This window comes from Heloderma suspectum, chromosome 2, assembly GCF_057233095.1.
Source record: "Heloderma suspectum isolate Gila_16-S chromosome 2, 16-S_ref, whole genome shotgun sequence".
NCBI classification, from domain to species: domain Eukaryota; kingdom Metazoa; phylum Chordata; class Lepidosauria; order Squamata; family Helodermatidae; genus Heloderma; species Heloderma suspectum.
The window spans coordinates 43,596,601-43,623,695 of record NC_139459.1 but is presented as its reverse complement, the minus strand read 5'-3'; the positions used below and the strand labels follow the sequence as shown (position 1 = coordinate 43,623,695).

The window sequence follows — 27,095 nt, the reverse complement described above, 5'->3', positions numbered from 1 at the left end:
AGGCCATCACCTGAATAAAGCAATCTTGCAGTGCAACCCTATGTATGTTTACTTAGAAGCAAGTCACACTTTTAGGAGGGCTTACTCCTAAGTGAGAAAAGGATTGTAACCTTAGTTTATTAATAAGTCAATTAAACATGGATGTGAGAAAAAACAACAGCTCTAAAGGAAAAAAAGAGATAGAAATCAGAGTTACCTTGGGTACAGGTCCAAGTAGAACTGCCCTAAAACCTCTCCTGTTGAACTGTCCTTTACTGTGTAAAGAGTAACGCTTTCATGCCAAACGTGAGCATCACCCACTTGTTCAAATACAAGTCCCAGCAGCTGCTGGTAAATATTCAATAACCCTTCCGTGACGGCTTCAATGGGAAAGTACTCCTTCAGCTTTTCTTGATCTACAGAGTACTTGAGCTCCTCTGTGCGATTCATATAATAATGCAGATCCCATGCATTAATCCTTCCATCATATTCAAAACCTGTTTCTTCACACTCCTTTTTCTTTAGGTTTAGAATAAATGCTCTCTCATCCTCACCCAAAAACTTAAGTTTATTACTTAGATCATCTGCAAAACAGAGATTAAACACTGACTATAAGAGCTTGTTTTAATTCCATATCATACTACGTACAGCACCAGGAGAGGGCTATTGCCTTCATGTCTTGCTTGTAGGCTTCCCAGAGGCATCTGGTTGTATGGGAAACAGGATGCTGCAGTAGACAGGCCTTTAGTCTGATCTATCAGGGCCCTTACGTTTTTACATTACAAGAGAAGTTAATACTTTATAAACAATTTTATTCATAAACAATGGGTTGGATCCAGTATCTGCCTCCTGCAGATAGAAAGGCTCTTTCCTTCTGTTGAGGAACTCTAATCCAGCGGAGCATTTCCACTGGCAGAAAAGGGAAGAGGCAATTTTCTGTCTGCCCCACTCCCACTGCAGCCCGCTGAAAATCTGTTCCAGAGGGTAGGGAAACCATCCAGAACAGCTTGAGAGGTGGCATTGGGGGGCTGCAGAGGGAGAGGGAAATGGGCAAATATCGCTTCCTTCTCCCTTTCTGTCAGAACATCTTGAGTGGAACTCTGCTCAGGGAAGACCGCCGCTTGAGGGAGGAAACCTTGGAACAGCCCTAAAACAGCTCATGGGTTCTAGGTGGTTTTTAACCATGCCAACAACCCACCCTTGCTGGGTTCGGATGACACAACAACAGGGGGTGGGTTACGGAACAGGCATCCATGGGCTTCTGGCACATGCCTCAAACCATGGTGGCTTATTTAAGCCATCATGGCTGAAAATGATTGTGCAAATCTTCAGGTCAGTATGTAGTTGAACAGAAACAGAGAACCAAGAACGAACATCAAATACCGTTACGTATAAGAGACCTATGCTGATGCGGTAAATTGGCAAAAGCCTGTTTTAATGGGACAGTGTCTACTTAATTCCTACTTAATACTTAATTCCCAACTAATTCCTCCTTGATTAAAGGCTGGGATTGCATTTAGTAGAAGAATAATTTCATTAAAACAAAAGCAAACTGCTTCCTGCAGGACAATTTACTCTATGGTCAAAACTACAGCAGGACCTTAATCAACTGGGTTGGTGTCATTAGGGAACTTTTCATAGCCTGTGAAACATAAGTGATTGACGTGGCCTTGGCCACATTTTATGACTTTTAATTGTCAATAAATCACCTATCCATTTAGACATGGGTGGGTGCAACTGCACACTTTTTTTGCACTGGACCGCTTTATAATCTACAAGATTTAGGAATGTTAACTGCTTCTGCTTGGCTTGGCTTACTTCTGCTTCCAACTGACAAATTATTAATAATGTGCTAGGTAGATTTTAAATAAGTCTTCTTAAATCTCATATACCATAATTATTTTCTTTTATTCTCAAACTATACATGTAACCCCAATTATGTTGGATAGATTTTTTTATTCTGAGTAGAACACACTTCAGCAGATTCTTTCCCCTACCCCACAAAACTCTGAAAACTATAGCTCATTTTCACAATAAATACTTCCCCATGACTTAAGTTACCATGTCTAATATTTTTACAGACCTAAGAACGCTGTAACGTTGTCTGTGATCTTTGCAGTGTTCAGCTCAAGAACAAAGTTGGCATGTGTGTTGTATCCCAGAAGGTCTGCTAATTTTGCTCTCAAAGGAAGTAACTGTTGAAGAATGTTAACATTTTCCTAGGGCAATAAAGTTAAAGTTTACAGCCATTTCATACAACGGAAAGAATAAACCAAAGTGCATTTTCAGCTACAGCAACGACTATGCACATTCTGAACAAAATATGCTTAATGTTCTGTATGCTTTTTTTTTTTTTTGGACAAACGTTTCTCTGCGTTTGTAGCATAGTATCTATAATTTACATGTGTTCTATTTGGAAAGGGGCAAAGCTAAGTGGAAAGGCGTATGCTTCCTCTTCCAGACTCACTACCTGGTATCACTAGTTAAAAGGATCTCACATATCAGGGCTGGAAAAAGGCTCTCTGCCAGGGTCTTAGAGAGCTGACATCAGTCAGAGTAGACAGTACTGAACTAGGTGGACCAATGGCCTCACGCAGCACAGCTCCACAGCGTCATAGGTTTGTGTGTATTATTGTGACTCTGACATAAGCTTACTCTCTGATCCAATGGATCCAATAAAATAAAGAACACAGTGTTTTCTTATTCCATTTGTTCATAAGATTGGGTGGCTAGATTTTCAGAAGAAAGGAGAAAAAAAATCTAACAGGCTCAGTTTGAAAAGATATCAGTCATGCATATTGTCCTCTAAATTATGCTAGTTATTTGCTACTCAATTCCTAAAGCTGTTATCATACCCTGTAATCTTGACACCTGCCAACATGTCATTTTACAAATGTAAAACATGACAACTAGTGTCATAATTGTCTCATGACATAACTTTCTTTAAATAAACAGTAATTAATCTTCTTTAAACAAGCCAGTTTCTTATGTTTTGCTGCTAACTCATTCCCCACCCAGTAATTAATCCCATTAATTTATGTTCAGTTGTATCTTTAATCACAAAGGCATCTAAAGCATTTCACAAGCTTAAACTTTTCTGTAGGTACTTTTATTGCTTGCACATTTCAGAACTACAACTCTAAGTAGCCAGATTTATCCCCTACAGTCACATACGTAAGCAAGGTTAGGAAAATTTGTTTGCAAGAAAGTAAAATAAGAGCACTGAAACACTTTTAAATATGTGAACTTTCTCTTGTAGTTCATTTTCCTAGACAGTATTAGTATACAGAAGTGGGAAACCTCTTTCAGCCCAAGGGCCAAATTCAAGTACGGAGAAGCTCTTAGGGGCTCCATCCAGTGGTGGGTGGGGCCAAAAATACCAGCATACTGTATTACAGCTCTTGCTGCCACTGCCAGTAACTAAGCATTAGGAGAGACTTTTCAACCTTTTAGAATGCGAAAAAATGCACAAAAGCCAGGAAATCACCAAACATTTGGTAGTTGGGGGAAGGGGTGGCCCTCTGAAGAATGCTGGAGGTCCAGACTGGGACCCCAGGAGGTCTGGATTTGGCTCCTGGGCCTGAGGTTCCCCACCTCTATCACAGAGGATCTTCGCCATCGCCATGAAAAAATAATCAAAATGTGGACGTTGTTATATTTACGTACTTTTACTTCTGAAATGAAAATTATATTGGGTTGGATCCCTGCTTAGATTGAAGTCAATGCTGCAAGCTAGTCACAACTAACTTAAGTCCCATTTATTTCAGCGGGCTAATTTTAAGCATCACTAAGTCTGTATCCAACCCAATGATTACAGACAGAATAAGAGGAGAAACCATTGCTCAGTTGCAGAGCACCTCCTTCGCAGAAGGTGCCAGGTTCAATCCCTGGCAAGAAGAAGGGTTGGGTAAGACTCTTGCCTGAAACCCTGGAAAGCTGCTTCCAGTCAGTGCTGACAATACCACAACTTCCTATAATTCACTGAAATTATCTTGTAGGGAGTGGGAACAAGACATCAGTACATGAGAATACACATGACTTCAGGGTATATCTATTTTGAAAACTTGTATTTTATTTATTAGGTGTTTTAAATCACCCTGTCCCCAAAGGTCTGCAATGCTCTTGTCAATTTAAATAACCTTTTCATTTCTGCAATTAAATTAACAAAAGCTAACAGGAAGGCATTACAGCTTAGAAGGTGTATAAAGCAGAAATACAGAAAGGGACAGGGCTGGTCTCTCTTTATTTTGTTAATTCTATTCATCAGTTTATTTTGTAATTCATTCTGGATTCCTGATGGCTGAATGCTAATTTATGCTTTATCTATGTATATCTGACTGTCAACTAACAGACGAACAAAAACAAACTGTTCTTCAAGGTCTCATGCTACCTGAGATTGCTTTTGCGGTAGAAATATGAGGGATTGAACCTGGGACATTCTACATGCAAAGTACATGCTTTACCACTGAGTCACGGCCCTTCACATAACTTGCTTGGTTCATACTCTCCCTACATTTTATCTCATTCTATTACGGATGGAACAAATTTCTCATACCTCTTTGCACCTGGTGTTAAAAGAAGTTTCCATTTTTTGCCTGGTGTCTGGAACACTGCACTTCTTCAGAACAGGAAAATAGTGGGGATATTTTAAAGTAACCTTATATCTGTTTGTTTCGGTCTTCTCTAAACTACTGATAAAATCATCAGGAAGGGCACCTGAGAAACAGATTTTATCACAGGATTTAATGAAAGGATAATCTTCAGATACTCCCTTTAGCAATATGAGAAGTGTTTGGAATGGCTATTGTTGTTTAATTACCAACTTGTTTCTACTCTCAAGAGGCATTTAAGGAACCACAGACTTGAAGGTTACATGCTAACTGACTATAAATTCACATAAACAAGCATTTTATTTATTAACAACACAAACACATGTAAACATGCCAATCCATTACGAAGGGAAAACATATTTTTAAATGCATCTTTCCAAATTCAAGCCACTGAATTGATAGTAACAGGAATTTATAAAAAGATGTTATTTTCAAGGTGTAAAAATATGACCTAGGAAAATGAAAATCAGGGACAAGACAGCAACCTTGAGAACAGAGAAATAGTTCACAGTAGACATGTTAAAGAAACAACAATATTCAGTTGTGGAAATATAATGGCCAGGCCAATAAAAATTAAAGTAAAATCAAATCAAAATGGTAGAGAAATAATTCATAAAGCTGATTAGCATATGAAACAATGCTGAAATACACCTGGAAGATTGCTACTAATATAGAGGTTAACAATTTGATGGTGCTATTTCTTAAATTTATAGATCTCTCCTCAACAGCAATTCTTAAACAGATGTACTCACGAAGTTCATCTTGAGAAAATATCAGAAATGTATTTTCTTCATTGAGGTTTTTGCTGAAGTCTATGCATAGCTCACTCAGTTTCTGCTTTATTGTCTTGATTTCCTTAAGATAAATAGATAAAAATAGATTATACACTGTTGTACATTATATATTTCATTCCTATGGTTTTGTCCCAGATTTTACCACAAATTTTAAAAGACACAAGGAAAGAGTATACAGAGGAAACAACAAAGTGAAGAAAGCTATCAAGCCACTGAAAATGAGCTTCTTGTTTAGCTGGGGTCCCAATCATTAGACAGATGGAAAAGTCAGAGGAACATCTGTATGAAAAAACTGAAGTCTAGAACTGTTTTAATATACTAATTCATTTCCTAAGAAAATACTTTTAACATATCACATTTATTTCAATATGTCTTCAACTGAAACATTTAAACTTTCAGTTGAAGACAGTTGTATACTTTTGTGTTTAAAATACTGGCCTACATCCAACATTGTATGAGCAGACTTCCACTTGTGTGATGGTCCTCTCATCCCCCCTGCAGCACTCTGCATGTCCACAAAATGTGCTCTGGATGTTCTCTAACCTTCCTGAGCATATATTGGGGGCTGTGGGGGAGGGGGAAGGGAGAATCTGCTCCACTAGCGGATACTGTTCTGTCAGTAGATGGACACAACTGGATTTCACCCAATGTCTGTGGGAGCTTCCACACTCATCATTTGGTTATTAATGGGTATATTTGAAGTGCCTTGAATATTAACACGATAAGTAGGAAGTTCTACTGAATGTAAGATAGGAACTGGCTAATGAGAGCAAGTGTAGTGAAGTGGTTTGAATTTTAGGCTAGGACTGGAGAGATCCTTGGGGAGGGGACATAGCTCAGTTGTGGAGCACGTGTTTTATACACAGAAGGTCCCAGGTTCAATCTCTGGCATCTTCAGGTAGGGCAGGAAAAATTCCTGCCTGAAATTCTGGTGAGCTACTGCCAGCCAGTGTCAACAATACTGGGCAGATGAAGCAAAGGTCTAACTAAGTATAAGGCAGCTTCCTATGTTCTTGTGACCCAAGTTCAAATCCTCGTGAAGCTCACAGTGACCTTCGGTCAGTCACTTCCTCTCAGTCTAACCTGTCTCACAACATGTTGTGAGGACAGAAATGTGTGGTGAGCCACAGATGCCTTCTTCAGCATCTTGGGGGAAAAGGTGGAATATAAGAGTAATAAAATAAAATAGTAAATAATATTTACTGGTGCTGGAGTTGAAGGGAGAGAGAAGAGGAAATGCAACAAAGACTGATTTCCTCAATAAGCAAAATATTGTATCAACAAATATTGTATAAATAAATCTACAATTTTTGAGCCTTAACATGATTTCTACTCCCAACTGTACATAAACTCAAAATAGATAACAGCTTCTCTGTGTGGCTATATGCCACTTGGGAAAGGAGAAATAGCGACCTATAGGTAAGAAGTGAGTAATACTCAAACATAGTTCCTATCATCTGTAGCCCAACACTACCCAGACCAGGTATGTGAATATCCAGGCCTTAAAAGCACAATATTCTTGACAATGCTAGCCTAACCACCTCATAGCTTTTAGATGGCTGTTGACTCAGTTATATAGAAAGTTTAAGAGATCTGATTGTCAACGTAATGCAGAATTTCAAACAGCACCAAATAAATAAACTAACAAAAGCTCTAGCCACAAAGTTGTATCACTTGAAATGTTCTTCTTTTATCACTGTTACTTTCTAGAGGCTACCGCTATGGCTGGAAACTTATACACACTTTCCAAAGAGTAAGCTCCACTGAAAACAATGGGACTGATTTCTGAGTAGACACGTATAGCACTGCAGGGTAAGTTAGTAAGACTGGTAAAACGTAAACTGAAAACACACAATATGCTTATAAAAATATATGAGATTTGCCTCTTTTTTTACTGTTGAAGTATATCACACTTACATTCTGCACTTCTGTAGGAAGATGGAGTCCATTCCTTTCCCCCATTTTTATTGACTTCTCCAAGTATCTTTTGGCTTCAGGCCTTAAAGCCTCAATGTCACATGTTTTCTGAAATGCAAATACACAATAACGTTTACCCATTTTGTAGCATCATATTAAAAGCTCAGTGAGCATTTAAGGAACAACCAGAACTGCTTATTACCTAACTTCTTGTGTGCTATGGAATGGTTTTATAGGTTGACTTATTTATACTAATCACTTTTCAAATGAAAACATCCATGCTTTCTCTGATATCAGAAGAGTATCTCATCTGCAGAAGTAACTTGCTTATACGGTGTGGTAGATAGCTTTTTAAAAAAATTCATTGTACCTTTTTCTTGTAAATATAAGGCTGTATTATTCCAATAATGCAGGGATCAAAATTCTACCACATAGCAAGATGGAAAGATTGTCTTCCAAAAAGTTAATATGCTGCATAAAGCATTTATGCAGAACTGGGACGGGCAGAAGATAAATTGGGATCTACTGGTAGATCACTGGATGATATGCAGTAGATTGTTAAACAACTGAGAGTCAGAAACCCTTGTCAGTCAGAACAAAAAACAGGTGTCTTAACTCTTTATGGCTGTTAGAATCCTTGATCATGTAATGACTGAGATGTAGATTTATATTTGTATATGCAGGTATATGGTACACCAGTGGCTTAGAGAGTTCAGTAGGTAATTGGCTCTGCCACCTAAGCCACCATTTGGCATCTGGCTCTAACCTAGCCACTATTTTTTTGCAACAGGTCCTGATTGATGGGTCCTGGGGTTCTAGTAAAAAACAAAGTAGTTCCCACAAGCCTGAAATCTGCTCATGCCTGCTTTAGAGTGTTCAGAGAGTTTCACATACCGTATGTACTCTAATAATCCTTACAACAACCCATAAGGTAGACCAGTATATTATGCATGGTGAGCCAAGGCCAAAACGTAACAGCTTTCCTAAGACCACCTAGTGAGTTCATGCCGGAACCTAGATATGAATGGGGACTAATGCATGTCTTAGTTGAAAAATGAACCTATTTAATCTACTCACACCAATATTGCTCACACCAATAAGATAACAGTAATATAGCTTCAGGCACTCTGTTTCACAAACATGCACAGAATTGATGGCATGTGAGAATATAATTTTATCTAATACAAGACTAATGGGTAAATATTGGTTTTGTTAAAGGAACTCTAGAGTGAAGCCTGCCAGCTGTCAAGCCATATTGGGTTTTTCCACAGGAGCAAATGTTAAGGGCAAATAAAGTATCATGTTACAGTTGAGTTGTCACACATTGCTCAGAGACAAAGTCATTTTTTTTTTAGGATGGCATATATAACTAAATTAGGCTACAATCAATGCATGCTTACTTGGAAGGGTCAGTGAAGAGGTAAGAAGGAGTAACTTCCAAGCATTTTACATCAGGATGTCATACTGCTGATCAAGCAGAGAGATGGTTTAAGCTTTAAGAACACTCCATGATTGTTTTGCTGGGAAATATCAGTCAGGCATCCTTCTGTCTCCAATTACATTCAAAGCTTGCAAACAAAACATGATCTTTTCCTTTTCTACATCTCAGTATACAGGGCCAGCAACAATACACTTAAGTTATCAGCACCTTTGTTGAGTAGGACACATTTCAGTACAGAAAGAGAGGAGAGTACGGATAAACCACTAACAGAGTGGTTGGATGGTGTCCAAGATGATACATAAGCCACAAGAATTCCTGGGTGACTGCAGAGATATGGTTCTTCAGAGAAAATACTCTGTACCACCCCACATCGACTTTGTTTAGTTTTGTTAATCAGAAACTAAAGGTATTGGCTATGGTAATTGACCCATTAAGCTCCAAGTCACTTAATCACGGTTAAAGATCTGGGCCACTAGATCATATCCTATCCCACTGCCCAAGTTGTCTTTTTTTTTCCATCCCCAAATCTGGCCCACTATATAGACCATTTTACAAACTGACGACACAAATCAACTGAGTTTTCATTTCATTCTGTGCAGCTGAAAGGCTCAACTCACACTTACTGTTTATTATTTATTTATTTATTTATTTATTTCATTTCTATACCGCCCAATAGCCGAAGCTCTCTTCGTTTATTACCATGGAAAGAGGCAGAATGGATACCAAGGTTGAGCTATGTCACTTGAATTGGTTTGAATGAAAATATTTATTTTTCTGTTCTTATTTAACCCATATAAGTTAATAGCCTCTTGCATATTGAACAAGTTTTCTATCTGCAGTTTAATTTCAGCATTTTAAGGGTTTGTCTGGCATGGCTGGTCACTTTAATTTTGGCTCACCTTTCAGCCTGAGCCTTTGACTTACAGGTGATGGGTATTAGAATATACATAAAGTGTTAGATGAGAACAGTTACTCCAGGGAGATGTTGCCTTGACAGGAGAACCTTATTTTTGGAAAGGGCAGAAGTGTTTTTTTTAGTGTTCCAATAAGTTATTATTTTGTATTTTTATAGTATTATTACATTTATATCCCACCTTTTTCTCTCTTGTGAGGAACCCTTGTTGGCTTACATAGTCCTCCACCTCCCCATTTTACCCTCACAACTACCCTGTGAGGTAGGTTAGGCTGAGAGTCAGTGACTGGCCCAAAGTCACCCAGTGAACTTCATGGCTGAGTGGAGACTAGAACCCAGATCTCCCAAGTCCCACTCCAACACTCTAACCATTACACCACACTGGCTCTCTTACATGTATTTAAAAATGGACTATGATGTGGTAACGCTAGCTTCACTACTCTTATCTTTTAAATTCCCTCCACTTTTTCATATACCAAAAGGATCCATAGATTATGTGTGTTACAAAGTATAAAACAAATGTGCATCTTCTATTGCTACTCTTTTCTGCATTGCTACTTTTTGTAGTTCATCAGTTCCACAACAATATATGACTGAAATTGAAGGGAATTTTTTAAACATAACTATTCTCGGGTGGTATTATACCCCAGTTAAAATTTTAGAATGTTTCTAGAAATATACATTGGAGGTATAAGAATATAAAGGAACCTTTGCTCACAATGGTGGTCTTGTAGTCTGGTCAGGCAATACTGGAACAAGATTATAAGTAGTATAAATACAATTACAGATTTTGAAATAAAACTGATGGGCTACTATACCTCTGGGACATATTAAAGATTAGGCATCTAGGGATTACACTGTGATGACAGCATACATGTTGAGCGTAACATGGATCTTGTTGGAAAACAACTCATATAACGTCAATTCATCAAGGGGGTGGCAGCAGCGGGGGAGATATGGACTATCATGCTCATGAGCAAAATTACCAGTTATAAACCATTGTGGAAAAGACAGATGAACTCAAGACAGACTTTCCCATAAAACATGTACACCATTTATTAACTACTGGAATAGGTATAGACCAGGTGAATTAGTAACTCTGGATATACTAAATACAAGATAAATTGTGCTTGGATTAGATTGTGTAGAAATTTAAATAAAAAATAAATGACTCAAATATTCCTTTAAAATTGTACAGGAATGGGACATCTCATTCACCTGTTCTGACACATGACACTTAATCCAGGTGGTGTAGTTTAACAGATAGGATTATAGGCAAGCTCTATAGTCACAAGGAAAGGAGGTAACTTTACAAACTACAGGCAAGGATACCTGTCTTTAATGCTTGTTCTGCAGCTCCCTAATGCAGTAACTCATAACTGGTTGAAAGGCCAGTCCTAAGTCAGGGTCTCGCAAGTCAGGTGATGTTCTTCATTCCCCACAAGTGGATTTCCGATATCCCAAGCTCACCCTACCTTGCCAGAAGCCTCATCCCCAATCTATATTCCAGCCTGTGTTATGGCCCAGTCACAGCACCAAATGATGTACATCTCAAATGACTCAGGCTCCTTGGCCATGCTGGTGGTAATATAGGTATTTATGGACTGATGCACGTAAGACTGTGTCAGGCAAGAAACTAGGTAAGAGATCTTCAGGTCATTTCATTGTATCATTCTATGAATACTAGTCATTTAGCTGTGAGTCCTGTAATACTTGTTCTGTGAGGCTCTATCTCCAGCTACAAAAGCTGCTCCTCCTGGTGAAGGTGCCTCGAGACCATCTAGCTGTGAGTCCTGCAAGGTTTGGTCCCTGCTTCTCTGGCTCACTTTCACCTGACCTGGGAGGGTGGGGCCCTGATTGACTGCTGATCCTGCAGTCATTTTTGCTGTTTTCTCCTTTGTTTCGCTTTAGTATGAATTCTTGCTGGAATAATTTTAGTGTATTTTTATTAATGCAAGATGTTTGATTATCCTATTTACATGACTATTTACATTTTGTTATGACTTCTAGTTGTTAGAGAATTATTTTGAAATGGTATATTTAATTGAGTACATCTTCTGATGTAGCTGAAAACCACTTTGAGCATGGTTTTGCCATGGAAACCTTGTATACAAATAAATGGATAGCTTGTTTCATTGTATCAGTCTATGAATCGGAGGCAGATTTAGTAGGGATGCAAGACGGGGCCTTCCTGGTGGCAGCTTCCAGGTTCTGGAACTTCCTGCCAAGGGAAGCTAGGTTGGCTCCCTCTTTATTGTTCTTGTCCCAGCAGGCAAAGATGTTTACATTCAGGCAGGCCTTTATAAGCTGGTCTGTTGCTGAAGGTATTTTTTAATTGGTTGGTGCTGCTTATTTCTTGTATTGTTGTGCTTTTAATTCATTTGTTTTTATGGTTTAATAAAGATTCTGTTTTTATCTGTATTTTATTATTGTTAGGTGCCTTGAGTGCCATTTTTGGTGGAAAAGCGGGATATAAATTTAGTGAGTAAATAGAATAAATAAATCCCAAGAAATGTGGGTGAAAGGGAGTTGGCCGAAGGTGACATTCTCATCCCCTCCTCTCCCTGGCACCGCCCCCCGCCCACAACAGACCCTTGAGAAGCCTCTCCAGAGCGTTGAGGGTCCCTCATGAATGGGATGGGTAGGTGGTGAGAGAGAAAGAGGTATCAGTGGCAATGGGACAGAGGCACATTCTGTGAGTGGAATGTTAATTCAACCAAGATGATGGAAGTACTTAGGCCCAGAGGCCAAGCTGGGTGCTTCCTTTTGCTTATCAGCAAAACAAGAATCAGGTTGCAGGAAAACACCTGTAGGCTACTGAGTACCCGCTATTGACAACCAACAGTTTTAGACATAGGCATCCTGACTGGGCATTGTTTCTTCTTATAAAGAAAAAAAACACTCCGACGAACAGTGAAGAAATGTGTCACAAATGTGAGTCAGCTGTCATCAAGACTAGAAAAAGCAGTTTGATGGGTTATCCTCCTGTTCAAAAAACCACAACTGTGACAGCAAACCATCATACCATAGTTAAGTCAGTTCAAGGTAAGTAACCCAAAGAAAGGCGGATGCTGTGGAAAAACCAGGCAAGACTTAGCCTGAAATCCTATGCACAGTTACCTGGGACTCAATGGGTCTTACTTCTGAGTAGACGTGCATAGGATTGCACTGTTAGGCTGTTAACATGCAGTATTAGCTCAAATAATCAAAGAATTAAAAGTTCTGCTTCATTTTAACTTGAAACAAAAAGGTAGAATGGTGAACTTCATTGTCATGTAGCCAGAACGGGATGCATGCATGAGCAACCAAATTTTCCTGCATGGGAAACACAGTGTATGTAATGGATATAGAAGCAGTCTGCTCAATGACCTTACAAAAGTGCAGCATTTGCAACACCAGTTAAAAGCAGCTTTATAGACTGAAAGCCTAAGGCCAAGGCTTGCCTTTACTTTGATTATTGCACACTGCTAACTATAAACAACAAACAATACTATAATTAGCAAGTGAATATTATATTAACAGCTATGCAGATGTTTAGCAACTGGGGAAAGTAAATGAGGCAGTGCAACTCTACCAACCTTCCCCAGTACCAGCCCGTTTTTCAACTGTAGTATGTATTCTCTTATTCTGTCCTCATATATGCCATGCACATGCTACAGTAAACACAGAAGTTAGGGAAGTAGCAAGTGGAAAAAAATTTAGGTAACAATCTTATCCATACTTTCCTGGGAATAGGACCCATTGAACTCAATATAGGGCTTACATCTGAGTAGACATGAGCAGGATTGTATTGCTACTTTCTTCCACACACAACATGTATCCATAACCCCCTAACATGTCTTTAAAAACTATGAGCAAAATATTTGGATAGAGATGCATGATTTTAAAAACAATCCCACATACCTAAGTGACTATTGGAGCAGAAAGTACAGATAAGGGAGGATCTAATTTGAATGCAACCCAGTGAGAGTTATAAAACTTCTCACCTTCCCGGAAAGGTACATGTTATTTCTGCACATGGCCAAGGTTTTCCATTTTCTAATAAGTAATATCATTGCTAAAACCTAAGGTTTTAACATTAGCGACAATTTTCTTTTGTAATTTAGTCCTAGATGGTACCTAATAAGACTTATTTAGATGCGTGCACACACACAAAGACAAAGAAAGGTCCAGTTACAAAACAATCCAGGACCCTCCATTTCTAGAACAAATGCTGGGCTCAGTGCTGAAAAAATAACTTAAGAATGTAAGAAGAGCCCTGCTGGATCAGACCAAAGGCCTATATAGCCTAGTATTTTTTTCGCAGTGGCCAACTGGCTGCCTGTGGGAAGCCCAAACGTAGGCCATGAGTACAAAAGGACCCTCCCAGTTGTGTTCCCCAGCAACTAGCATACATAAGCATACTGCCTCTGATACTAGTGTTAATACATAGCCATCAGGACTAGTATCCATTGATAGCCTTTATCCTCCATGAATTTGTCTAATCTCTTTTTAAAGCCGTCCAAATTGGGGGCCATCACTACATCTTGTGATAGCAAATTCCTGAGTTAAAAGGAAGAAATACTTCCTTTTATCTGTTCTGAATCACCCACCATTCAGCTTCATATGATGACCCCAGGTTCTATCATCATCATCATTTCTCCATTCCATTCACCTAAAGGGGGGATTTGTACATTCTAACCTGTATTCCAGGATATCCTTATAGAAGAAGAGTTGACAAGTATCAATAGGTACTGGGGAAAAATCCTTTTTAGCAAGACATACCAAATACAAATGCATTGCAACTTTACAGGCTCAGGATCTGAGCCCAGGCAATCATACAGCAATACACTGAAAACAGACTAAACCTTTAGGGGCCAAGATGCAATCATGGTGCTACAGGAGCAATTTACCCGTGATGAAGCTGACTCATAGTTCATCTGCAGTTGAATGCTGGTCAACTGACCCAGCAAGAGAGAATAACCACACACTTGTTTTACTAACAATTTTCATATATTTACACAATGTGATATATACAATATTACTTGTAATAAACAAGCCTCCAATCTATAGGCATGTACAAGCCAAGGTACAACCACAGCTCTAAGCATCAGTGTGAGGGCCTGGAGGGGATGCAACTCGGTAACAGAGCTCATGCTTTGTATGCAGAAGCCAAAGTCCCAGGTTCAATTCCCAGCATCTCCAGGCAGGGCTGGAAAAACTCGTACTTGAAACCCTGGAGAGCTGCTGACAGTCAGCGTTGACAATACTGGGCTAGATGGACCAATGATCTTACTTGGTATAAGGCAGTTTCCCATGTTCCTATGGATGGGGGAGACAAACTGAATCCAGATAAGACAGAAGTACTGTTCATTTGTGCATCAACTGATATGGGGTTAAGAAATATAACCTGCTTTGAATGGGGTCACAATCCCCTAAAGAATTATGTTTACCGCTTGGGGGTGCTCCTGGAGAGAGCACTACTTCTGGATGATCAGGTGACAGTAGTCACCAGGACAGACTTTCATCTGCTTTGGCCGCTGCTTCTCCCAAATCCTCTATTAGGGACATCAGGCCCAGCCACAGTCAGTCATGCTTGAGAGTCTAGTAGCTTCCACATTTGACTACTGTAACACATTTTATATAGGGGTGCTCTTAAAGTGTTGGCAGACTTCAACTTATGCAAATTGCTGCCCCCACACTGTTGGCGGGAACTGCTCGATTGGAGGCTGTTACTCCAATTTTATATGATCTGCACTGGTTGCATATTCATTTCCAGGTGTAATTCAAGGTACTGGTTTTGGACTCTGAAGCCCTAAATAGCCTTGGACAGAAGTACCTTTAGATCCACTTGCCTGTATTTGCCCTATCGTGCTTTCTGTTCAACTGAGGTCCTACTCTTATGTGCCCCCATCAACTGACATATGGTGGGTGTCTACTAGGAGCAGGGACTTTTCAGTTGTGGCACCAATCTTCTGGAATGCCCTTCCTGGGGAGTCCCATCAGGCTCTTCCAGAAGGCCTCCGGGACAATATAAATTGTCCCTAGGTTGGATCCAGCAAAAGTCTCCCTAGACAGAGGGGCTCCTTCTGTCAGCAGGAAGCTTTTGATGGGTGCTTTTACGGTGGATGAATAGGGTAGGAGGTTATTTTCACTTATATCCCCCTACCCCTGTACTCCCTTATGTCACTCCAAAAATCTGCTCCAGAGTGTTGAGGGACCTTTCCACCAGGAGTGTTCTGAATGAAACTACGCTTGGGGATGCTCCTGTCGGCAAAATAAAATCTCTGGATTCACACACCCCACCCTGGTTTTCTGTTCGGTCTGTTTATATTCCACTGTTCTTGTCCTTGTGAGTTATTTCTGGAATGGTTTTAATTTTGTTTTCATTCATTTTGTTTTTATTGTTGTGAATTTTTCTTCCTAGTTTATTTTAGTTTGCGTTCTTGCATAATGTTTGGATGCAACCCAACTTGGGTTATATTTTAAGAGAAGCTCGGTAGAATTTTTTTCAGATCAAAATTGAATAATCCAGTTGCAATCCCTGAATCTCCATGCCCACAACAGCTGTGTGGACAAGGGTCATTTCTATCTAAACAAATCTGCATGTAAGATGCTAAATACTTCATAACTTTCTTGCAGCTTTCTGATGAAACAGAGCCTATATCCTCATTTGTACCATTTTGAAAGACAAAGTTCGACAAAGATGCTGAAAAACACTGAACATATAGAACTATTTGCAGGTACTGGCATTAAAAAGATCTTTGCAAATACCTATTACGTTGCCTTATTACTGTTTACCTGTAAATGGACAACCCTTTGGAACACATCTTCCCTCATGCTCATCTCAACATCAAAATGAGAGAGCCTTTTGTCGGCTTCTGTGCTCGCTGCACGCACATCTTTATCAGCCGAGACATGCTGGGGGAAATCTAACATGCTTCTTTCCACTATTAGAAGACAAAAAGCAAACAAAATATACCAGATAACTGTACAAACCACTTCATCTTAAGCCATTTAGAGGAACAGACCTTCCCATTATGAACAAATTATAGTTTAAACATGGTTACTAGTACATCTGTAAGCTACACTTTTGACTTGGAACCATGGGGCGGTATCCAACACAGCTCTTCTGCGTGCGGCCAGCTCCGCCGGTCTCAGTCCGCAAACAGCCCGTACTGCTTGCATTGGTGCTGTAGCACGTCCAGAGGCAAGCCCCGAAATAAGTGGAAACACTCGTTTCTGGAAGGGGAACAAGCTGCCTCTTCCAGATACAAGCATTTCTGCTCATTTCAGGGCTTGTTCCTGGAAGCGTTGCATCGCTACTGTAAGCAATAGGGGCTGCCTTGTGGACTGGGACCGGTGGAGCTGACGAGTCCTGCTGAATAATGACCACGGACTTTCCTTGCCCACTAACCTGTCTCTGCTTTCCAAGACTCTACCTAATAACACCTGCATTTTCAAACTGATCTCTGTATGCATAAAATACAAGATTCTTTAGGCTATCAGGTTGCACATCACAGCAAAATACTGTGCTTTCTTGACTGATCTACAGAAGTCCAGAATTCATACACCACCCTGCGTGGTCAAATTCGCACCTGACCTAGACAATTAGAAATAATCACAAAATCATGTCACAGAAAATTAATTCCATACTAGGTAACATATAAATGGTACTGCTACTATATTTAGCTGCAACCAGATGTACGTAAAAATTGTATTTCACCAGTTTAGCTGCTTCCAATTCAGATTTTAATTCCTCTCTTCTGGTGCAAACTGAGACTGATATTGGACATGACATACTTACCAGAATACTCCACTTCTAGATCTGCTAGAGCTTGTAGAGTGTTCTCATAAGTGACCTGTTCCATATCAAGCATCCCAACACTGTCATAGACTTGCTTTGTTTTCTTGATTAGTTCCTCGGTCCTTGTTCTAATCTGGTCTGGCGGCAGATCCCATTTCAGAAAGTTTCGGTCTACTCCACTATAGGAAGAGGCCTTGAAAAGTGTAGTAATCTCTGTTCCCAATGTCATTCTGAGTAAAATCCTTGGACCACCAGCTCTGCAATTAAAAATCAAAATGAAGAGAAAAATGGTAAAGCAATAACTTCAGAGGTAAACGAAGCAATGTAGGAAAAGGCCCAAAGATGAGAATGGAAATGACAGATGCATTTGTGCAGATCAAATATTAAGAAATAGAAGGGGTGATGAAAGCCTGTAGAGTTTCCTACAATTGGAATGTTTTGGAAATGACGTATAGGATAAGACCTCATTCTTCTCTCTCCTTTGATGTAATCCAGATAAGGCAATGGATGTTCTGAATCAGTGCCTTGGTGTTGTAATGGAGTGAATGAGGGCCAATACTCTTGAGACTCCAGGCCAAACTAAACATTCTTGATTCCACTGGAACCATATTTTCTTTTTTTACACCCCCCTCCAATTCATGCGTATGTGGAATTTCAGGATAAAAACAGGTGAGGAGAAGCTTAAACCTGCACCCTTCTGAAGTGCCATGTTCATGATCTAAATCAGGGCCATGCATGCTTTGTTGTTGTTGTTGTTGTTCAGTCGTTCAGTCGTGTCCGACTCTTCATGACCCCATGGACCATAGCACGCCAGGCCTTCCTGTCCTGCGCTCTCTCCCGGAGCGTGTTCAAGTTCATATTCATTGCATCCGTGATGCTATCTAGCCATCTCATCCTCTGCCGTCCCCTTCTCCTTTTGCCTTCAGTCTTTCCCAGCATCAGGGTCTTTTCCAGGGAGTTTTCTCTTTGCATATGCATGCTTACTCTAAAGTAAATAAACCAATCATGCAAATCTCTGCTCTATGTGATTAGAAGAACTTTTAGTTTGGCCTTCAATCCAGACAATACAAAGGTTCTGTTAGTGGATGGTTTGTCTGCTTGGCTGGGTTGTGTTTAACCTTTTCTGGAGGAGATCGCACTCCCCCTAAAGGATCATAGTTTGGGTGGGCTCTTGGGTCCACAAATGGCCTCCATCACAAAGAGCAGTTCTTATCAGCTTAGGTTGATATACCAATTGCGACCCTAACTGGACAGAGATAGCCTTGCTACATTTATCCATGCTCTGAGAACCTTCCCTTTGGATTTCTGCATTGTACTGCACATGGGGCTTTGAAAATGAAACTTCAGCTAGTCTAAAAAAAGGGTAGTAAGACTTTTAGCTGGGACTGGACAATATGATCATTTTACACTAGTGTTTTGTGATCTGTACTGTCTATTTCTGGGGCAATTCAAAGTTCTGGTATTAACCTTAAAGGCGTAAATGGCTTTGCGTCAGGTTACTTGAAAGGCATCTATTCTCGTATACACCTAACTCAGACTCTAAGGCCATATTCGGAGCCTGTTCTCCAGGTACCCCTGCTAATGAGAGGAGGCAGGTGGCTACAAGAAAGAAGCCTTCTTTTTCACTGTTATTTTTCCAAAGGAAGAAAGAGCAGCAGCAACAGCTTGTTAAATAGCCAAGTTCTAACAGCATTTCCTGTTCTAACAACAAAAATGGGCTACTAATCATTACAATTTGTTGACTGCTCCACTTTGTTTAAATCATGTCCACTGTTGCTCAAACTTGGCACAAGACCTTCCTCCTTGGCTAGTTCTAATAATCTAAATTAGGGTGCAATCCTATGCATGTTTAGATAGAAATAAACCCTACAATTCCCAGCATCCCCCAGCCAGCCATATTGCCTGGGGGATGCTGGGAGTTGTAGGACTTATTTCTGTCTAAACATGCATAGGATTACACCCGTAATTTATTTAGACCCGCAAAATCCCATAACTGAATGTACTACTCTCTGATTCTTGGGATTGCCAGTGCTTTACATATACTAATCTACTAGCAACAATCATGTGAAAAAGGAGTGTTTCCTTATCTTTATTTATCAACCCTTTAAACTTTGTTAATTAAAAAACTCTTAGGACCAAGAGAGGGCCTTTTCAATGGTAGCATCCTGGTAACAGAATGCCCTCTCCAGAAAGGCTGGCCTAGTGCTTACCTTGTGGTCTTTTCAGTGCCAGTGAAGGCCTTTCTATTCTCCTAGCCTTTTTAGTCTTTGCTGTAAGAATACGTTTGTGCTTTTTTAGATCCTTGCACGGCTGTTGTCCTCTGCTGTTGGTTTTACTTTGGTTGTCTTCTGTGGCTGGTTTAATCTGTTTTAGATTTTACATTGCTTTATTTATATATTGTGGTTTTAACCTTTATTTTCTGAACGGCTGAGAGAGCTTTGGTAATTGGGCAGTATATAAATGCAGTAAATAAAATAAAATAAATAATGAGTAGCATGGATCTGGAAAGTATGGGTCAAAGGAACACTATGGATGAAAGGTAGAATGGTTCTACTGAAAGACAATAGTAGTACTGGGGGAAAAGGTAATTTAGGAAAGCCAAAAGTCGGAGAGATGGGGAAGTAGCCACTAAGAGGAAAAACTGTTTCATAAGTATGGGTTTAGGTAATTACTTGGGAGAGAGGAAAAAAGTCTCTTTTTTTGAACTCTCTCCCTTTCCCATAACACTCCTAATCCCAAGGGCAATTTGTTTTCCAAGTTAGCAGCAAACAGTGCCACCACACTTCCAACAACTTTCTCTACAAGTCACAAGGGCTAAATAAACCCAGGGATTCTCATGGAACCTTGAATTCCATATTTGATGATTCCACAATCCTGTTAAAGGGGCAGGGGGAAAGCTCCAACCACAGATTTCATTTAGACCTCCTTATGACAACTGTTTTCAAGATTTAGGTCACCACGATAACCTGAAGATGTAAAGTGGAGCTGAAATTTAATCTCAACAGCAGGCCTCCAGACCCCAGCAATTCAACCACAGAATGTCAGGCAGAGGACAAATGATGCATTAAAAAGTCAAAACAAATCAATTACTTGTCTCTTCAACAAAGGAGTGAGCTGATAAATACACAGAGAACTGAAGATAAAATTGGCAGCATGCAAAAATATGGGCAGACTGATCCAACAGTCCTACTGCGACAGCATAATGTTCTGAGTTCCCAGCAGCACAGAAGAACGCAAGACAATAGCAGCAAAAGCAAACTAATAAAGTGTAGCAACACCACCAGCAGCTCCCACCATATTCCTGGCAACTCCACCAGGAGCCATGCAGGGAAGGGACCACCAGTCCACACATGGTGACTGCAGATATGCCATAAAGCAGCCTCCCCAAGTTTTTGGACCTGTGGGCACACTTGGGAATTTGAGAAACTGCTGTGGGCACTGTCACGAAAAGCCTAATCAGTGGATCACTGCTTTGGCATCTACCTGTCTCATCTGTGGATCTTAGGCTGCATCTTATTCAGCAAAAACTTTTGTTTCATGTCTATTGGACACCGCGACATCTCTTTAATAAAGGATTGTCTAATTTGGCTAATTGCTGGCGGTGCAAACCACTGGAGGTGCAATACAGTGAATGCTTCTTTTAAACATATGTTTTGGCAAGGACCAATAGTTGCTTCTTTTGGGTATGAGACTATACAAATAAATTTTGTACTAGAGTAGTCTTTAATATTCACTGATGTACACGCTCTTTTAAAGTATTTACTTGCTTCATGGTTCGTAACAAATCGTTAGCGTAAATGGATTCTCTGTGCCCCTTTGACAGCTTAAAGACTGATATTACAACATTGGAAGGATAAACACTCACCTCCTATATTGCAATGGATTGGGGACTTTACAGCGCTTTCAATATTTGAACGGGTGGCATATAGACGCCACCTTCAAATGGATAATTATTTGCATATTTGGTATGCTTTTGTAGAAACCTATGTATAATGGCTAGTAAATTGTATGCATTTCATTTGTATTCATTGCTATAGATACACATATCCATGTACATATACTAAAAAAACGGGGGGGCATTAAAATGTTTTGTGGGTGCCCACAGGCACCACATTGTGGACCCCTTCATGGGCACCATTGTAGGTGCCCGCGGGCATTGCGTTCAGAACCCCTGCCATAAAGGTCTCACAGAATGTGATTTACACCCCCTCCAAGAAACAATGGTTAGGAGAGCAGCCACTGACCCTTGCAGCCACAAGTTTCAGGATTTTTTCTTAGACAGGGGATTGGATCTCCTGGCAGGATAAACAGCCTGCAAATGACCCTTTTGAGAGGAACAGTGAAAGAATGACTGCTATTCCCATCACAACAGCGGGGCCATTCCATAGCTGGGCATATAGGACCCACGGGTATGCCCTTTCCTGGCCCCAGGAAATGCATCCAGAGCCTGCTGTGGAATCCCACACAACGTTACTGCCAATGCACATGATAGATATGTATTAGTGTCTGTGGGAGGAGAGCAAACATTTTGTAAGGGAAAGAGAAGTGGCTAGGGCAGAGCTTTCCAAACTGTGTGTCGCGACACATTAGTGTGTCGCCAGCAGTGTGTAGGTGTGTCGTGCGAAATGCAGAAAATTGTGCGGAAGGGCACGGCGGAGCTCCCTTACCCACGTTTGCTTCCCTTGGCCCCTCCCCCGGAACTTCCTAAAGCAGCTAATGTTAAAGCAGCTTAGCTGCTAAGGCTTAGCAGCTAAGGCTTAGGTGCTTTAACATTAGCTGCTTTAGGATCATGTGGCGTCTTGACGTAGGACGCACGTGATTGGCGGTGTTGGAGTGGTACGGCGAGGAGTGTGGTAATGCTGGCTGCACGAGGAGTGTGGAGAATTCGAAGTTAGCGGAGCAATTAGTTGAGCAATTTGCAATCAGCTCGGGCAAGAGGCTTCCCCGCATCCTCAGTGCGGCTGCAGGGCAGCGGGGGAGAACAACAGCCCGCTGGACGTCCCCTGAGCAGGGAGGGCTGCTCCGGGCAGGCGAGGAGCTTCGAGCCTGCGCTCCCTGGAAAGGTAGAGGTGTGGGGTGAAGAGAGGGGAAGGGAGATGCTGCCCTGGGAGCAGAGCTTGGCCGACGCCAGCGCGGAGAAGTGGCAGCAGCCACCAGCCCTGCGTGGTTTTGGGCGTGCCCTTCGCAGACTTCTGCACCGCGCTGCCAGGCCAAAGTAACACACAGGCGGAACCGCCGCCTGGTACTGGGACTGCACTGAGCGGGCTGTCCACCATCTTGGCCAGTCGGAACGGAGCTCAGTGGAGGCCAGAAGCCTCAGCATCAGCGTGCTCCCAATCAGCAGCCCTGCTGTTGGCTGAAGGGAGGCCACCCTCCCAAACCCAATGTGGCAAACAGCAAGCCACCCACCACGTGGCACTTATGATTTGATTTCTGCCATTTATTTTCAACAATGGCAAAGTTAAAGACACTGAAACGTGGAAGCTTAAAAATGCTTGATGATGAAATGCGAGTGTCTTTATCTAATATTCCACCAAATATTGAAAAGCTGTGTTCATCCTATCAACCTCATACATCCCATTAAAATGGTAAGTAGTTATTGGTGTTATTCAACTTTTTAAAATTCTTGCACATATTTACATACTGTTACTCATGAATGACAACAATGTATGTTATTATCTTACAAAGCATATATTTAAAAAAATATAAATGAAAGGTTTTCATGAGATATGTTGTATCCCCATACATTTCATTATTACAATTTATGTATGTGTCCGTATCTCTTATAACAGGTTAGTTTAACCTCCGGTTTGCTAGTAAAACTGAATTACCGTGTCACGAAATGATGCATGTCTAAAAAGTGTGTCACCAACATGAAAAGTTTGGAAAGCTCTGGGCCAGGGTATGGTGGGAGTTGTAAGACTTTTTTCTGTCTAAACGTGCACAGGATTGCACCCTTAGAGTCCAACTGCTGAGAGATGAAAAGAATGCAAAGGTGGTCTACCTTTTGGGAGTCCTGATGGCAGCATAACTTTTAGGTGGAAGTCAGGAGGCGCAGGAGGACTGGAAAGAAGTATGCCACTCCAAAGAATACCACCCTTACTACTCATACAGTAACAAACAGAAGAAAAGCTCATAATAAAACACTTGTTGTCTTCTAGGGAACTAGCTTATTGCACACCCCTTTTCTCTCTCTCCAGTCCTATATGCAACCAGTCGCATTGGGCCTTACATATAGCCATAGCTCAGTGGAACAGAAAAGGCTCAGAATATAAGAGGTCCTAGGCTTGATCCTTGGCTATGGACTCACAGGCAAATGGATTCAGAAAAGACGGATGTGTGTGCACACAAGAAGCAGAGCAGACAGCCTCATATTTCCTGAAAGGACATAGGAGAAAGTCTGCTAGGTAGCTTAATACAATGGGAAAACAACAACAACAACAACAACAACAAGGAATTATTTAACAGGGGAAAGGGGAGAGAAAGAAGAAACAAAGAGGAATAATTCAGATAAATTCTGAATTCCAAAAGGATAGGGTGTGTGGGGTGGAATTTAGTAAGTTAGTTTTGCATAAGTGAACAATTTACAACCCCTCAGCCATGACTGTTCTTAAACAATTGTGATCTGGAATGCAGCAATAGGCCTCAGAGCCAAAATACACGTTCTTCAAATCATGCGTAACAGAGCTATATGTGATTGGCTTATTTACCTCAGTGTAAGGATATACGGACTGATTTGGATCAGGACCATGATGCTCTGCAAGGGGGAGATTCAAGCTTTTCTCCTCCCTAAATTTTGTCCCTAAATTCCATCCCCTTCCCACAGGTGTGTGTGTGTGTGTGTGTGTGTGTGTGTATATATGGGTTTTTTTAAAAAATTCCAATGGATATGTTTTTTCTTTTTTTTAAACCCCCGCCCCCTGGTAGTGTGTGTGTGTGTGTGTGTGTGTGTGTGAAATTTCAGAACAAGAGTATTTATCACTGAAATTAGGCTCTTCCTGTCCATGTGGGGCTGCAGCCTATGTTAGTAAAAGGCACTCTGTGCTACAGAAGTACAGGATGAAACCACCCACCCCTGATACCTCTGTCTTATCTGGATTGAACTTCATACAGCAGCAACATTGCTTGATTTATCATCACAGCAACAATAACGCAGGAGCGGTGTCACTGGAAAACACTGAGCTGTTAGGATGTCCCCAACAAGTATTACTAAAATGTAACTGTTACCAGTCTATAGGAACAGAAGCACTGCTGAAGACACTAACAGCAGCTTCCAGACAACAAGCAACATTGAATTATTTATGGCTCCTGTAGAAATGAAGTTTTGATTAAGTGTCATACTCAAGGGACTCTCTAAATATCTATAAATTCTCCTGTAGGTTGCCTGAATCGGTCACTCATGTATCAAATATGTAACATGCAGTGATTTACTGCCAGAACCTAAGCACTCAGATGCATCAAAGCCCAATGAAATTAATGGGTTAAGGTGAGAAAAATTCAGGTTAGGAACAGGTTGTTAGAATAAAGTAAGATTTCAGCATATATCTGGAGGGAGCAATCCTTTCTGGGTCGACAATCCTTTCTGGGTCGATGGTCACCTCTGAGCCCGGGGGCAACCACCTATACAGTGCAGGGCAGGAGGAGTGGTGAGGACCGGATCGCCTCCTCGCTCCCCACGCCCGGCTTTTGCGGCTAGACAGCCAATATCAGCTGTCTAGCCGTAGGACCTCAGAGCGTGGGAAGCGGCAGCCAGACAACACGTGTCGTACCAGCATTTCCAACTTCCCTGCCCTGGCACGCCTCCAGGAACGCTCTGTTTTTGCAGTTCTGCACTCCTGTTCCAAGCACGGGGCTGTTCCACACTGCCTACAAGGTGGCACGGGAGGGGGTGGAGGTCGGAGCACGGGCTCCAAGGTCAGTTCCCGGAAACTGACCTATCCTATGGTCATCTAGCTGCTGGCTAGCGGCCATAGGACTGCGCCCTAAGAGGCACATTTATTTAAATAGCGACAAGAAACAGCAAGAATCCTCATACTAAGAAAGGTGAAACACAGACAGGTATGTATACCTTTACCATTGTACAGTACCAATATTGCTATATAAGCATGTATAGGCCCTTCTTTCAAGATAGCCGCCTTTAGAGGCACATTTAGCAGGGATGCAAGAGGGGGCCTTCTTGGTGGCTGCTCCCTGGCTGTGGAACTCCCTGCCAAGGGAGGCTAGGTTTGCTCCCTCTATGCTGTCCTTTCACCAGCAGGCAAAGCCCACTTTATTCAAGTGTGCCTTTGGTGTGTATGTTGGGTTGGATGTGGTTTTTACTGTGCTATTGTTGTGGTTTTAATTGTGTTTTAATGTATCTCTTTAATTGTGTTTTAATGTATCTCTTTGTGTTTTAATGTAACAAGATACATTAATGTTGTGTTTTAATGTATTTTGTATTACAGAATCGGACTCAAAGAGTGCTTATCAATGGGATCTTCTCAAACAGGGGGAGAGGTAATGAGTGGGGTACCGCAGGGCTCAATCCTGGGCCCAGTGCTCTTCAACATTTTTATTAATGACTTGGAGGAGGAGGTGCAGGGAATGCTGATCAAATTTGCAGATGACACAAAATTGGGTGGGACAGCTAATACTTTGGAAGACAGAAACAAAATTCAAAGGGATCTGGATAGGCTGGAGCACTGGGCAGAAAACAACAGAATGACATTTAATAGGGATAAATGCCAAGTTCTGCACCTAGGAAAAAGAAACCAAATGCACAGTTACAAGATGGGGGATACGGGGCTCAACAACACTACAAGCAAGAAGGATCTTCGAATTCTTCTTGATCACAAGCTGAATATGAGCCAACAATTTGATGTGGCTGCAAAAAGGGCAAATGCTATTTGGGGCTGCATTAACAGAAGCATAGCTTCCAAATCCTGGGAAATACTAGTTCCCCTCCACTCAGCACTGGTTAGGCCTCATATGGAGTACTGTGTCCAGTTCTGGGCACTGCACTTTAAGAAGGATGCAGACAAACTGGAGAGGGTTCAGAGGAGGGCAACAAAGATGATCAGGGGACTGGAAACAAAGCCCTATGAAGAGAGACTGAAAGAACTGGGCATGTTTAGCCTTGAGAAGAGAAGACTGAGGGGAGATACGATAGCACTCTTCAAGTACTTGAAAGGTTGTCACAGAGAAGAAGGCCAGGATCTCTTCTTGATCATCCCAGAGTGCAGGACACGGAAGAATGGGCTCAAGTTACAGGAAGCCAGATTCTGGATGAACATCAGGAAAAACTTCCTGACTGTTAGAGCAATTCAACAATGGAACCAATGACCTAGGGAGGTGGTGGGCTGTCCCACACTGGAGGCATTCAAGACGAGGCTGGACAGCCATCTGTCAGGGATGCTCTGACTAGGATTCCTGCATTGAGCAGGGGGCTGGACTCGATGGCCTTGTAGGCCCCTTCCAACCCTACTATTCTATGTTTCTATGTATTTATTATTGTTTTTATCAAGTTTTATTAGGCTTGTAAGCCGCCATTTTGAGTGCCATTTTTGGTAAAAAGGCAGAGTACAAACTAAATACATAAAAAAATAGTAAGCAATATTGTTATGACCACTTCAGCTGTTAAAAGCAATTAAGGGTGCAATCCTATGCAAGTTTAGAC

At 41.1% G+C, this 27,095-nt stretch overlaps 1 protein-coding gene across 2 annotated transcripts in view; it reads right to left on the bottom strand.

The window, feature by feature from the left end:
• Positions 1–27,095, bottom strand: part of NLN (neurolysin) — a 50,178-nt gene that overhangs the window by 21,505 nt on the left and 1,578 nt on the right. For both annotated transcript variants that reach the window (XR_014787604.1, XM_084833326.1), the window contains exons 2-8: positions 17,441–17,697; positions 16,435–16,583; positions 7,301–7,408; positions 5,342–5,444; positions 4,535–4,695; positions 2,063–2,198; positions 197–563 (exon numbers count right to left, since the gene is read on the bottom strand). Coding sequence is in view for 1 of the 2 variants with exons in the window: in XM_084833326.1 (XP_084689452.1) it covers positions 197–563; positions 2,063–2,198; positions 4,535–4,695; positions 5,342–5,444; positions 7,301–7,408; positions 16,435–16,583; positions 17,441–17,697 (1,281 nt within the window). In the remaining variant the exon portion in view is untranslated. The remainder of the gene's footprint in view (positions 1–196; positions 564–2,062; positions 2,199–4,534; positions 4,696–5,341; positions 5,445–7,300; positions 7,409–16,434; positions 16,584–17,440; positions 17,698–27,095) is intronic.